Source organism: Eretmochelys imbricata, chromosome 27 (assembly GCF_965152235.1).
Source record: "Eretmochelys imbricata isolate rEreImb1 chromosome 27, rEreImb1.hap1, whole genome shotgun sequence".
NCBI lineage: Eukaryota > Metazoa > Chordata > Testudines > Cheloniidae > Eretmochelys > Eretmochelys imbricata.
In genome coordinates this window covers 1,655,653-1,670,238 of record NC_135598.1, presented here as the reverse complement: position 1 = coordinate 1,670,238, position 14,586 = coordinate 1,655,653, and the positions used below count along the sequence as shown (strand labels likewise).

Sequence of the window (14,586 nt, the reverse complement as noted above, 5' to 3'; positions counted from 1 at the left end):
GCTCACCTTGCCCCTCCATGTCAAGGGGGGCTATCCCCACAGTATGGTTACTTTCAGACATCTCAAGCACAGGGCTTTCCCCAATTCCACACCTAGACTCCATCTCCCTGCCAGGGCATTTTTCAAGATTCCCAGCCTAGGTTTCCCCTCCTCCTCCTATCACTGCCCTCCAGAGTCCTCTCAGCAGACACCTCCCACGAGAAGATGTTACTCACCCAGGAATACTAGAATGTTTGACTAACCTGGAATCTAGGCTAGGGCTGTAGCAGAGATGAACCAAACAGGTGCTAGGGTCTTTGGGCTAGTTTTAAGCTTAGGACTAATTAAATGGATAGGTTTGCAATTAGAGGCCCATTTTCCCCCTCCCAAGAACTTCCCTTCCTGAAATGGATTAGCATATCCCTGCCTTAACAGGGCGACTGGTGGAATGGGGAAGGGGGTGGAGCTGTTTGAAAGCCACTTCTCTATAACCCAATCAGGTGATGTCCCGCAAGAACCCACTGACACTGCAGCAGCAGAGCTGAATGTAACTGGATTTGTCGGGTTCCCAGTATCACAACACAGACACAAAACCACAGACAATGCCACTCGGACACAGCCACGAGAACAAAGAGCTTTATTCTTTTCATGGACAGGTCAACCTGCATCTAAATTTATATTTTTTTAAAAAGTCAGTTTTGTAAAGTGTCATCTGTGTACAAATTGTTCAAGCCTATGGAAAATAGGGCAGCTTCCACCCCTAGAAGTAGCACCCATTGCACCCTAACAGCTGCTTCTGGTTTTGTTTTCAGTGGCATAGTTTTGCCCAGACCCTTCCAGGAGGGAGTGGTGTGTGCCACCACTCTTGCTTTTCCTTCCTCCTCTATTTCCCTAAACTGGGGTTCTCCACGGGACAGTGCGCAGGTAATAGCAAGCAGCACCTTCGTACTCGGGCACGTTCAGCCAGACCTGCTGATTCCAGCGACGAGAGCTGTCCCCCATGTTGTACTCCTATTAGCACTGCAGAGCCACCCAGCTGCAGGGGAGGGACCTGGAATCTCACCTGGCTCCAGCAGCAGACTATTTCACCAAGTTGCACCAGCAGATTGTCATTGGCAACAAGAGTCAGGGCCGGTGGCGTCTGAGCTGGAAAGCCGTCTCTTACTTGCAAGGTAAATTTGATCTGGAATTGTTCAAACATGGTGCCCTGAGGCACCTTATGAAGTCAGTTTACAGAGCAGATCCACACTTCAAGGACAGTAAGGAAAAGCGATTGGCTTGTGGTACCAGTAATGAAAGTCAGCCTTGTCCCTGTCAGCTGGAGATAGTGGACACGAGGGCCTGCTCAGCTGACAATGGGAATCTGTCACATGGAAGCTGGATCACAGTGATATGAAGCTACAATGAAGAGGACAGCGTCGGATTTAAGGAGGACGAGATACATGGGGTAGAGATACTGGCTAATGCTGGTGTGCCAAAGCACAGGAGGATATACACATCCTGCCTACCTGGATTCACAAATGTTTACACTTTTACTCATCATTCAGATAAGTTCCCAGCATAAAAAGGGCAGCATTAATGCTATAAGTAAAATGTAGAGCTCACTCTCCTAACACTGAGGGCTGCTGCATTTTGCTCTAGTGTTTAGCAGAGTTTGACACCAAAAGGTTAAAAAGGTGGAAGTTACTAAGGAGAAACTGGTAAAATTATGTAGTGTCCCCTCAGATACCAGAATGAGACTCTAAGGGCTTGTCTACATTACCCACTGGATCGATGGGCAGTGATTGATCCAGCAGGGGTTGATCTATCACGTCTAGTCTAAATGCAATAAATCAACCGCCGAGTGCTCCCCTGTCAACTCCCGTACCCCACCAGGGCAAGAGGCGTGGGTGGAGTCGACAGAAGAGCATCAGCCGTTGACTTACTGCAGCAAAGACACCATGGTAAATAGATCTAAGTACATTGACTTCAGCTACGCTATTCACATAGCTGAAGTTGCATAACTTAGATCGATCCCTCCCTAGTGTAGACCAGGACTAAGTGACGGAACAGAGGGCATGAGTAAGGCTATGTTTGAGTCATGGATATTTTTATTAAAACTCATGGGCAGGTCACGGGCAGTAAACAAAAATTCACAACCCATAACCTGTCCATGACTTTTACTATATACCCCTGACTAAAATGGGTGTGGATGAAGGGAAGCACGGCTCAGGAGGGCACTGCGGGGGCTGGGGGGGCTGGGGCAGGCTCCCTAACCAGCTCCTGGGAAGTGGTGACCCCAGCTCTTGGCTCCACATGCTGACCCTGCTCTGCCCCAAGGCCTGGGTTCTGCAGCTCCCATGGGTCTGCGGGTGGAGGCAGCATGTGGAGATGAGGGAGGGGAGTTGCTGTTGCCCTTCCGGAGAGCCCCTCCCCCAAACTCCTGCTGCTGGGGGACCGGGGGCCTGAGACTGCCCCAGCAGTGGCTGGTGTGCCTGTCCCAGGAGCTACCCAAGCTGCTAAGGCAGCTCCCAGGCCAGGCGCACCAGCCATGCAGAAGTCATGGAGGTCACGGAATCAGTGGCTTCCGTGACAAAAATGGAGACTTTGGCATGAGCAATCTTTGGGGTGACAGGCAATACAGCGAGTCCCTGGTTTACGTTGGGGTTGCGTTCTTGAAAAGGGCAGCGGATCCCAAGATGACAGATTCTGGGGACCTACTGGTACAGCACTGGCATAGGCAGGAGGGGACACTTGGGTGGGTGGGCAATGACTGGGGACAGAGGGGTAGGAGCGATCTGTCTGCTTCTCTCCCCTCTCCAGCCAGCCCGGGAGGGAGTGGGGGGGGAGACACAATAGATGCTCTGGCCAGGGGCTCCTGGAAAAATGTGCACACCCACCTGGGTTGGGGGCTTGGCTCAAGTGCTGGGGTGGGAGCAGAGCTGGGACTGGCAGGATGGGCCTGGATGTTAAATGGGTGGGTGGTGGCCCACTCATGGCTACTCATCTCTGTCCCATATCCGGCACTCATCAATAGGGGAACACGTTCCCTTTACATCGGTCCCAATCCACATATCCGTTGGTTGCAGTACTGTACTGTAAGTTGCAAATGACGGATATTCAGATCAGGACTGATGTGAATTGGAACACGTTCCCCTATTGAGGAGCGACGGATATGCGAAACAATGGATAAGGGGGAGACATATACTGGGTTATGTCACAGCAACACACCATCAGCTGTTGATTATAATGCCACGGTTTTCTTGATAGAGGACAAAGAAAATCCTGCGCCCCAGGAGCAGAGACAGGAACCAAAGTCCCCACTGCCAATGAATTTGCTGCAGTTGACAAAGCATTAGCGTTTGGAATTCCTCAGCTCCGTGGAAAGAGATTCCAACCCCGGCAATGCTAATTCAGCCTTTCACTGCAAGGTAGCAGAACAGTTCAATGTACTTTATGGCTTCTGAAAACAGAAGTCATGGAGGCTCTCTATCAAAATTTAAAAAGCTGAATTCCCATGACACTTTTCTTGAGAAGAAGTGTAATGGAACTCAAGTCTCCCCTCTTGGTAGGAATGCCAAGTTTTATTTTCTAGCCGGTTACTGCTAGATGCCAGAGCTGGCTGCATTTCAGCAACAGTAGATATATACGCTGTATAGTTGAAGTATTTTGGGATTAAACAAGTATAGAAATATCACTACACTGCTGCTCAAAAATCACCTCTTTGCTTGTAAAGTTCTACTCTTACCTTGGAATTCACATTTGCAAGAGCTCTGATTTTCTGATTCAGGATTTTTGATCATATAATACAGCCGGAAACATTAACCATGCAAGGGACCATTGAAGATGCTTGCATCTTCTAATAAAGACGGAGGATAACTGTACTTTAGCCCAGCATTACTTGCAAGTTTCACTATAATTTGCAACATGGTCTGTGGACAAAGCACTGGCTAGTCAGGAACCATGGGTTCTAGTCCCAGCTCTGCCATGCATTCAGAGTGTGGTTTTGGCCAAGTCACTTTGATCTTGCCTCAGATTTCTGATCTGTAAAATGGGGATAATGATAGTTGCTTCCTTACAGTACTCTTAGCCATGGCTCTAACAGAGGACTTACATAGTTCATTGACCTTGACATGCTCCATAGGGGTTAAATCTAGTTGCCATTCCTCCCACCTGTATTCTATCCATCGTATGGACAAACTGACTCTCAAAAAGGTTAGTCAAGGCACAGCACATCAATGGCAAAGCTGGGAACAGAACCCAGGAGTTCAACTCTCAAGCCTCCTGACCATGTATTCCCTTCTTTGATATATATTGTTTACAATAATGAAAGAGTGGGATAATGCAAGATCTCTGTGGACCAGAACTAAAAAGAGGGGTTGTTGAAATCAGAGGTGAAAGGAAAGCCCTTCTGGAGAGTGGCCCTAATCCTTTTCTGATCAGAAGCTGCAACCTCAAAAAACAGAATGCTGCTGGGAAGGGAAACAGGGAATACAATGATTTGATTGTAACCCTTAAACCCAGCCAGTTACAGCTTCTATTTTCCTCACTGCTCTAATCTTAAGGCAGTGATGCTATTCAAAACCTACAGAAACAGAATTTTTCCTTCACCAAGAAAGGAGTTTGCCACCTCCTCATCCACCATCCTACTATACTCAAGATCCCCATCTTCCTTCCTCTAGAGTTCGAATTCTACAGACTTCATGTCGGAGTTCTGAGCAATCGAGGTGGCCGGCTCCTTCCCCAGCATTCTCCTGGAAAGTGCCAATGTGCAGCAGTACAATCCTGTTCCTCTCTGCTGCATTCAATCTCAGCATGTTCACAGCCCTCACGCAAGAGACTGCCTTGCAGAGACTGAATCCAGACCAAGCAGCAAGGAGTTGATGCACTAAAGCAGGGAATAGCTGAACCCTGAATCCTAGTTCAGTAGGAAACATCAATAGCTGCATTGGATGCTTATCAAGCAAAGTTGGTTGTGGGCTTCTGTAATTCCATGCTTCAACATAAGGAAGTGACCTCCAAGACCAAAAGACTTATGGTCTATTCTCCAGTTGACCATGCTTGACTCTCCACGTCCAACCGAAACTGCAGTCAGGAGCAAGGGTGCACTGCAGTTCTATACCAGAGTCAGGAACCTCCATGTCATAGCGAACAGGTTGACCTTCCTTTGTAACAAGGCTGAAAGCAGAGGCTGGTATCTGTGAACCAGAGCAAACAAAGCTTTGTGGCACTTGGCAATCAAAGTCTAATTCAGTGCATGACAGGAATACTCTAGCTGGCTAACAGCATTCTGATTAACAAAGTGCAAGGAGAAAGGAGGTTCATGCTTGGCAGGGATCATGTCCTAATTCTCCCCTGGTGATTGACTATTTCAGAAGCCAAATAGAGATGGTATTTCTCCTGCAGCTGGATTCCCACAGACATTTAGTGCCTACTGCTGGCTGTTCATTAACTGGGATGGCTGGGTTAGTTTAGGCTCCTGTGCCCTTCTCTCTTTAGCTGGAACTCTTTGCTTCGTGATTCTTAAGTGAATGGCTTATCCCAAAGGAGCATATTCCAATAATACAAATCCTTTACACTTCTACAGCCCCTTCATTCTGAGAAGGTCAAAGCATTTTAAGATCAACTGAGCCTCACAATCCTGCGACACTGGTAACTGCCCTTCCCTCACAACTTGCAGTCTCCAGCCAAGGCAGCCCAGTATTTACACTGGAAGCTGACAACAACACACCCTCAGGGCCATTATAAACCGATGAGCAGCCATTTTCTCTAGCTGACATTCACTACATGCCTCTTGTATGCAAGCAGTATTCTAATTTCCCTAGAAAACCAGTAACGTTTCTAGTCAGAAAGAAGGAGCCCCAGAAGTCTGAACAACTCAACCATCTCTCAACATTGTCTAAAAAGTACAACAAGTCAGTCAAGAGGGTGTGTAAGCGGACTAGCCCATTAACCCCCAAGCCACCACCACCTGCCCTCCAGCAGTAGCCTACTCTTGACCAGCACGTGATGGCCCAGCCGCCACCATCTGAGTCACAGCACTCGGCTGGCTCCTCACCTGGTGGCTTATCCCAGTAGCAATGTCCCCCACCTTGGTCCTGTGGAATTCTCGGATATGAAGATTTTCTCCACTTAGCAACTGGATCTGGATTTTCACTCCTGAAACAGAGAGTCATTTACTCTTCCTGCAGGCTTGGTGGAGTTAAAGTCTCTTGTTCCAATGGAGATCAGTCAGCGTCCAATGCCCTGGTAGAAGCCTGAGGTACAGGGTTTGCCACTAAGGGGCTCATGTGCGCTGGTCCAAGAGCCCAGAGGCACAGCAAATGCGTACGAGGCACAGAGCTGCACCCCTTGAAGCTATGCAGTCAGCAGTTTTCCTCTGGCTGCCTTGCTCTTCAAGGGCCTGAGCACCCCATGAACTCACTAGGAGCTGCGGGCATAGCCTCTTTGAAGCTGATGATTTAACTGGGAATTGGTCCTGCTTCGAGCAGGGGGTTGGACTAGATGACCTTCAGGGGTCCCTTCCAACCCTGATATTCTATGATTCTATGAAGCTCATGGGCTTTTCACCAGATGAAGGGTCACAGACTTAACAAGACCCTCTCCCACCTCCCAGGGATGGTTCCTTTGTACCAATGGGAAGAGAAAACTTGGAAAAAAAAACAAAACAGCTACTCTCATGCACAGTGGCTACTGAACCACCCCCCCACCCCCGCCCCAAGAGAGGGTGTAGCTGTGTCCAGATGTGGAGACCCAAATCGACGCACCATTAAAATAGCTGGGGGTGTCTGTGTGCCGACTGCGATACAGCAGGTTGTTCCAGCTGAAGCTCTGTCCATCAGTCTGACTGTTCCAGGAGTGAACCCCAGAGCTCATGGTGTCCCTCAGGCTCTGAGAGGCCTTCAGAGAGTTCTGAAAAAGTAACCATGCATACAGCTCACTTCCTGACACTGCATATACAAGGGCCATGCGATCCATCAGTACAGCATGCAGGATTGTTACTATTAAACCACAGTGCGAGCGCGCTGAAGAACATTTCGCTAACACCCACCTTCCTGTGTCCAAAGAAGGGAGAATCCCCTCCACAGAACAGTCCCTAGGCCACCCACAGATTGACCCAGAGGTAATGGGAAAGGCAGCACATCTGCCAGGGGCCGTACTGCCACGTCTCCACTGCTGGTGACGTTGGACCTCCCATTTTACATCAGAAGGCAAATGCCTCTCATAACCACACAGCAACCACTGCTGGGATCTGTTTGTTCACCTTCTCGCTGGCATCAGACATGAGCGGGCTGTCAATGCTGAGACACGAGAGCATTTGCTCCTGCTCCTCCAGAGAGTACGGCTGCGACAGGCTGTTCAAAAACAACTCTAAAAGCAAAAGGGAGAGGAAATGGAGAGAGATTTGCAATTGTTCTGATCCCATGCCTCCCCAACCCCTCTCCCTTTTGCTGTAATTAATACTTTAAACCCTGAATGAGGGATACTAAAGAAACACAAAGCTCTTTACAAATATCACATTACCCGCAACTTCCCTGTGAGGTAGGTACTATTGTGCCCACTGTAAAGGGCGGGGGGAGGGGGGGGGAGAAAAGAGAACTGAGGCACGGAGCAGGAAAGTGATTTACACATCACTTGCCAAGCCCAGAGCCAGGAATGGCACCCAGCAGTCCCAACTCAGTACTCTGATCACAAGATAGACACCCACTCTGGATCCTCCTGCTGTGTGTCTAGAGAACTCTTAGCCAAGCTAGAATTTAAAACAGGCCCTAGTCCCTGTAATCCCCTGCCTGGAGAGTATCCAGAGCTCGAAGTTGCAGGAAGACTGGGCTAATGATCTGAGCACAGGGCCCCGCAAATGCTAATCTCCACTTTGTGGTATCAAGCAAATCTCAAAACAGAATTTCCTTATCTACTAGAGGAGCATTCTGCAGTAATACTGCCCTACTGCATTTGACAGGAATTTGCCAAGATTGTGTTATATTTAAGGACTTCAGATTATTCATTCAAATACTATTCCTGCAGCTTTCCACATCATTCATTAAGTGAAAGAAGATGCCTGTCTACATCAGAAGAGAGCACATTAGTGTTATTCTGGCCAATGGAAAGGACTAAAACTTGACCAGTGCTCCTGCTGCACTTTCCAAGACACTGGAAATCAAGCTGCTTGGCTGCTGGACACAGGAGATATACTTCCCACATTTACTTCTTCAGGAAGCTTACCAGACAAATCTTAGCTGCACGAGTCAGTTTTTCACAGCTCCTATCAATTATGCTTCATCCAGCATAACAAGATGGTTTGATGCAGCCAGAAGGTCTCCCCCAAGTTAGAGCCCACACTATCTGCAGCATATGCAAATTTTATAGAGAGTTTAGGCTCTGCAGCTGAATGGGGCTGAAAAGGGGCAAGGCGCTACAGCCCTTCATTAAGGAAGGGCAGGGGAACCTAGAAGCATCAGTCTCAGAATCTCACACCACTGGTTCTGATGCATATGCTAGTGATTGAGAACCACTCATCTTGATAATTTGGGGGGAAGGGAGGTTAACACATAAGGCGTTTTCCCTTTTCTTGGAAAAGTGAAAAACAAAACCATTTCTGGGCACCAAAGAGAAAAAGCCAGAAAACAGCAGCTGCATTATCACATACCAAGCTCTGTTAACAGAGTAGAGAGCTAGTCTCCATGTTACCTATTTCCAGCTGCTGAAGCTCCTGTTCCGAGATAGTTGTTGCCCGTTCTGAGGAGCTGCTGCTCTTGGTGGGGACAGGAGCCAGCGAGGAGGGGGAGAGTGGATCACAGATCCTAGGTAACTCCTTGCACAGATTCCAAGGGGTTACCTCAGTCTTCTCTGTCAGCTCCAGAGATGGTGGCTGCAGGCTTTGGGATAGGCAAGGAGCTTTGAATGCGGACCCAGGGCTAGCCAAAGTCTCAGAAATCAGGCTGACTGTTGGGGACAGGGAGGTGTGCAGATTGTTTTTTTCATCCAAAGATAAGTGTCTAGGTTCTCTGTATTCTTTCCAGGGGTTCTTCACATCTTCCACTACAAAACAAAGACATATAGGACTGTTATACAGGGAGATGTAGCACGCTTCTACAGCTGGCGGCACTGTATCTTGCTGTGGAATACCCAAGGGCTTCAAAAGATGAAGCCTGTAACTTCCCCATAAATCAGTTCCTGGCATATTACAAACTCTCTGGGGGAAATCTATGAGATAGTCTCCAAGAAGGAACATTAGCATATGGATAGGTTTTATTTAGGGATGGGACACTATTTTCATATTTGCTATATACTAAACACCAGCTGTTTGCCGTTGGATAGTGGGAGAGACATGGGGCTCTCGGGTTGCCTACCACAGCCTTGGCTCATGCTAACGTTAGCCTCACAGAGAGCACAACATCTGCTTCCAACAATGAAGAGGGATGCAAGAGTGCATGCCAGTGCTTAAAATAGTGCTATCTGGACTTTGAACTCATCAGGGCTCCTTTCCTGGCGATTTATATGAACAGGGTCATCTACATGCCCCCATCCAACTCCAGGGGATGTAAGTGTTTTGTGTATACATGAGGAGCAGCAAGGCAACACATACATTACAGCATCAACGGGGTCATTTTGTACAGTACTTGCATCTGGGAAAATCTCTGCATCACAAGCAGCATGTTTCAGATGTGGCTGGTTTCTTACCAGTTGTAGTTAGTAATAAATGAGCAGGACCTTAGAAGCAGGACATTCTTACCCTCCTGCAGAGCTATGTCAGCCTTAGTCTTCAACTCAGCTGCAGAAGCTCTTTTAAGTGGCTCCTTCTCTAGCCCGGCTTTAATAATCTCGACAGTGGAACGGTTACAGGAAGGTGGGATTTCCCTCAAAGGAGGTGGCTCTTTGACTATCTGTATCACATAAAACAGCAAGGAAAAGAGGTTAAACTGAACGAACAAACATTCCAGTCTGCTTCCAAAAGAGACAAGTTCCCCCCTAAGTTGGCCACATCCACCACTTAACTGTCTCTTGGCTTAAGAAGTGTGGAATCAGGATCAGAGGCCTGGTAACAATTCATTCTACAAGTAGTTAAGAACGTGCACCTCAGTGATGAGCAGAGGAGAAACAGGAAGCAGTTTGTGTGCGTGAACAAAATAGGGCCAACAAGTAACATAAGTAAGTTGCTCCCAAATTAAGATCCCTACCACCTGCTAGTCCCCTATTTGCACCTTTCAGACTTCTTCCCTGTAGCTCACACCAGCTTGCTGGATATAGTCAGAGTTTGTCACTCTGGATTTCTGGCATGATGTACTGTGGATCACTCACCTTTAAGCAAAGAGGGTGGTTGTAATACCGAGTCCAAGGATGACACCCATTGAGCATATGCAGCATCATGCAGCAGCTGCTCCAGACATCCACCTTTGAGTCACAGCGTTTTCCCATTACTACCTCTGGAGCCATGTGCGTCTCTGTGCCAGGCATGTAGCACCCTAGGGACACAAGTGAAACTCAGTGCATACCGAGCAGGTCTGATGGCAAACTCTAAGGCGGGGTCGGCAATCTATGGCACATGTGCCAAAGACGGCACGCGAGCCCATTTTTAGCGGCACACTGCTGCCTGCCGGGTCTCAGCCGCCGGCCCAGCTCAACCTGCTGCTGAACCCAGCTCAGCCTGCTGCCGAACCCAGGTCGGGACCCCGGCAGGCAGCAGTGTACCATTAAAAATCCTGCCCGCCCTGGTCCGCTCTACTCCACCCATGGCCCCTCCCCTGCCGGGGCAGAGTGAAAAAGCTTGGTCCTGCGGGCTGCTGCTGCAGGGCAGGCGATCTCCCCCCCGCCTCTTCTCCCAGCATGCTGGGTTCCTCCTCCTCCGCTCTCTCCCTGCCGCTGATCAATCAGCGAGGGAGGGGGGAGAAGCGGAGCTGCTACAGGGAGGAGACGGAGAAGAGGTGGGGACAGGGCCTTGGGGAAGGGGGGGGTGGAATCAGGGCATATCCCCTCCAGCCCCCTGCTGTGAGCCGCTCTGGGCAGGAGGCTGGTAACAGCCCCATGCCCACACCCCCAGTCCTGACCCCGCGCCCCCCCCACATACCCAGCCCCCCCACACCCCATGCCCTGACTCTTGCACCCCTCACATTCCCACCCCCACCCTGAGCACCAAATGGGAGTTCCTGCATGCCCCTCCCCCCACATTCCCACCTGCACCCCTTGCACCAAATGGGAGCTGCTCAAGTAAGCACTCCACACCCAAACCTCCTGCCCCAACCCTGAGCCCCCTTCCTCATTCTAGCTCCTGGCCAGACCCTACACCCCAACCCCCAATCTGTTCCTTCACCCCCGGCCTGTGCTCAGTGCACTCCCACCATCAGCTCAATGCAGAGACAGAGAAAAAAAAAATGGGCTAGAACCAGGGAGAAGGAAGGTAGACACTATGTGGACAGGGCCGGGATCCCAGACCGGCAGCAGGCTGAGCTGGGCCCTGGCCAGCAGGAGCTGGCGGATGGAACCCCAGACCAGCAGTGGGCTGAGCTGCTCAGCCCACTGCTGGTCTGGGGTCCCAGCCACCAGCCCTGCTCAGCCCACTGCTGGTCTGGGGTTCTGGCTGCCAGCCCCTCACCAGCTGGGGTCCTGGCTGCCGGCCTAGGTGAACGGAACCCCAGGCTGGCAGCGTAAGATCAGCATTTTAATTTAATTTTAAATGAAGCTTCTTAAACATTTTGAAAACCTTGTTTACTTTACATACAATAATAGTTTAGTTATACAATATACAGACTTAGAGAGAGACCTTCTAAAAAACGTTAAAATGTATCACCGGCATGTGAAACCTTAAAGTGAATAAATGAAGACTCAGCACACCACTTCTAAAAGGTTGCCAACCTCTGCACTAAGGAGTTGTCAAAAGGTGATCCCAGGAGCCAAATGCAGCCCACAGGTGCCCAAAACTTTCATACAGAGCTACAGCTTACAAGGCAACTTGGCCCCAAAAGGGACAATACGGAACCATGGCAAAACCTTACCTGTCACCAAGCACTTCCCCAAGCCATCGGGATGAAGGCGAGCAGAGTGGCCGAAGTCACAGAGGAGAGCCCGGCTTCCATCACTGGATAAGAGCACGTTGTCCGCTGCCAGTGAAAAGGCTTAAAATCAATGTCCTATTCATTGAAGTCTGCCCTATGCAAAAGAAGCCAAAGCCAGGAGCCAAAGTCCTTGTTGAGCGCAAACCTAGGACACTTCTCATGCTCACAAAAGTAAGCAAATACCAGCAGCTAGAGGAAGACATAATGCCATGCATGAGTCTGCCAATTCTGACCTGCAGAGTCCCCTCTACTCCAGAGTTGGGCCTCCCCAAGCAAAGTCATGCCAAACTGAGTGGTAGAGAGGAATAAGTGGAGCTTACTATACTCACCACTTATGACTGAATGTACAGAGCCTGAAAAGCTAGTGCACTAACCCACTGAGACACCCAGCAGCCATCTGGAATTAGTAAGAGCCTGTTCTGTCAGATGTTAAGAGGAAGAAGAGTAATAGGGTGTTTTACATGGAACCCTACCTTTGACATCTCCATGCAGAATGTGGTGAGCATGAAGATACTCCAGACCCTCTAATGCTTGACCCAGGTAATGGAGGGCTCTATCCTCTGGCAAGTAGCCACTTTGTTTAATCAGCTGGCCTAGTGAGCCACCTATGAGAGAATTCAGAGTGCACACATTTCAGTCTTATATCTGTCCAGTATTCCTCAGGAGCATCAACATTCCTCCCCTTCTGCTAGGGCCAGAGATAGCCATAAGATCAGAGGGGTGACATTTGTCTCCCACGAATGGGAAAGTTCCTGTTATTTATTCCCAGAGTTCTTGCTGTCCAAGTAACCTCCATTTTTCAAAGTCCCTTACTTTGGTCTCGCATAACTCAATGGCCTCATAGCAACCAATCGTCAATCTGACAGCCCAACCCCATCCAGCCCCTGCTGGTCATCCACGGATCCCTGAAGAGGCTGCGCTTTCTGTTGCCCCTGGTTGAGAAGAGAAGCTGTGTGCAAGGGAAGTACCAGGTTCAACACATACTCCCCGCTCCACACAAGTATATTCCATGAGATCAGAAAGTCATTTCGCAACTTCGGTCTCAACAGCAAACACTGTAGCGTCAAAGACGACAGGTGCTTGCTTTAGTTCGAGGCTTGGAGGAATTTTGTTGGCTTTCTAGCTTTAAAAATATAAATCCAGAAGTGAGAGGATCACTCAAAATAGATGTCCATTTCTATGCACTAGTGGTGTTGGCCTGCCACCACCCGTCCCACAAGAAATTTACTCCAATGAAAATCCAGAATACCACCAAAGGGATAAAAACATTTAAAACTGTGGCCTGGGTGGGGGAGGGGGGAAGAGAGGAGGAGAGAGAGACGAGGACATCAATGCCTACTTAGTTTGATGGTTACAAAGGTGCTTCCATCTTCCTTACCCTCCATTAGCTCCATGAAGATAGTAACCCAAGGACCTTCCTTCACGGCTCCATACAAAGGGACAACTTTGGGACTTGTCACTCCAGCACATGTCGTCAACTCCTCTGCACGAAAGTGTTCGACTTGCACCTGGAGAAGCAAAGAAGAAAAACTGGAGTCACGATGACTGATTCCAACAGCTCAAGGTCTGTACAAGACCCTCCCCTTAAAGGATTCCTTTGGAAATGCAGCTCTTCCCTCCACACGTGGGACAGCACCACTCAAAATTCTGAGCATACGTACTCTCTGTGCACTAGAACAGATTACCTTTCTGTTCCACAGCCAGAGCCAACTGGACTTTAGCAACAGAGTACAAGAGACAGTATTAGGTGTTTTGGAGCAGACACTTTTGAACAAGAAGTGCACTACAAGAATCCCAAACACTCAAAGCTACACAGCATTTGAAAAATGGCCAGAAAACATAGCTCAGGCTTCAGTGCCCTCTCCCCAAAATGCCTCCTCCCCTTGGTCTCCAGATTATAGCTGAGTGAATAACATTTTGGAAGGAAGACAAGACATAACTACAGGTGATTTGGTTTAAAAAGGAAACTGGCAACTTCACACACACTTCAGACTGAACATTTATCTAGCCCACAACATTGCTCAAAACGGACAGGAAATTTTCCTCTAATCTCACTTTTCAATTTGCTCTGTACATTTGATAGCACACAGTGTAGTCAGTGTCCCTGTTTGTGCTTGTCTTTCATACAACAGGAAGAAAACATTTTTATAAATGCCAGGAAAATGTGATTGTAAAAGCCACAAAGGAGGGGAAAAACCAGGGGAGGTATAGCACCCAGAATAACTTGTAAGTAATTTTTTTGAAAGAGATTAGATTTCAAGTTCTCTTTATATGCCCATGTACAGTAATCTGCTCTGTCTGTCACCTCTTTCGGCAGTAGCTATGCTACACAAGAAAAACTAAGCAGAAAGTTGATTCACATCAGTAGGCCAAAAAAAAAAAAAAATACAAAACTAGACACTGCTGAAGACTAGAAGGAAACCATGACTCATTTGGACACTGGTGGGAAAAGGATGCATCATGTTTCATTGTTGTCAATGGTCCAGCCATAGCTAGTTTGGTTTAATCTCAAGAATTTAAAAGCCAGCTGCCAAAATCAAGTTTGATAAGACATGGGTAGGTAGCTCAAGTCCCGTAA

The 14,586-nt window shown here is 48.5% G+C and overlaps 1 protein-coding gene across 4 annotated transcripts in view; it reads right to left on the bottom strand.

Moving 5' to 3' along the window:
• Positions 1 to 599: 599 nt before the first annotated feature.
• The window catches only part of MAP3K14 (mitogen-activated protein kinase kinase kinase 14), a 29,456-nt gene continuing 15,469 nt past the window's right edge, over positions 600 to 14,586 (bottom strand). For all 4 annotated transcript variants that reach the window (XM_077806036.1, XM_077806038.1, XM_077806037.1 and 1 more), the window contains 10 exons: positions 13,387 to 13,516; positions 12,482 to 12,613; positions 11,949 to 12,053; positions 10,258 to 10,421; positions 9,692 to 9,842; positions 8,647 to 8,997; positions 7,223 to 7,329; positions 6,726 to 6,870; positions 6,017 to 6,117; positions 600 to 5,156 (listed from right to left, as the gene is read on the bottom strand). In XM_077806036.1, coding sequence (XP_077662162.1) covers positions 4,992 to 5,156; positions 6,017 to 6,117; positions 6,726 to 6,870; positions 7,223 to 7,329; positions 8,647 to 8,997; positions 9,692 to 9,842; positions 10,258 to 10,421; positions 11,949 to 12,053; positions 12,482 to 12,613; positions 13,387 to 13,516 — 1,551 coding nt within the window. In that variant the 3' untranslated portion in view covers positions 600 to 4,991. The remainder of the gene's footprint in view (positions 5,157 to 6,016; positions 6,118 to 6,725; positions 6,871 to 7,222; positions 7,330 to 8,646; positions 8,998 to 9,691; positions 9,843 to 10,257; positions 10,422 to 11,948; positions 12,054 to 12,481; positions 12,614 to 13,386; positions 13,517 to 14,586) is intronic.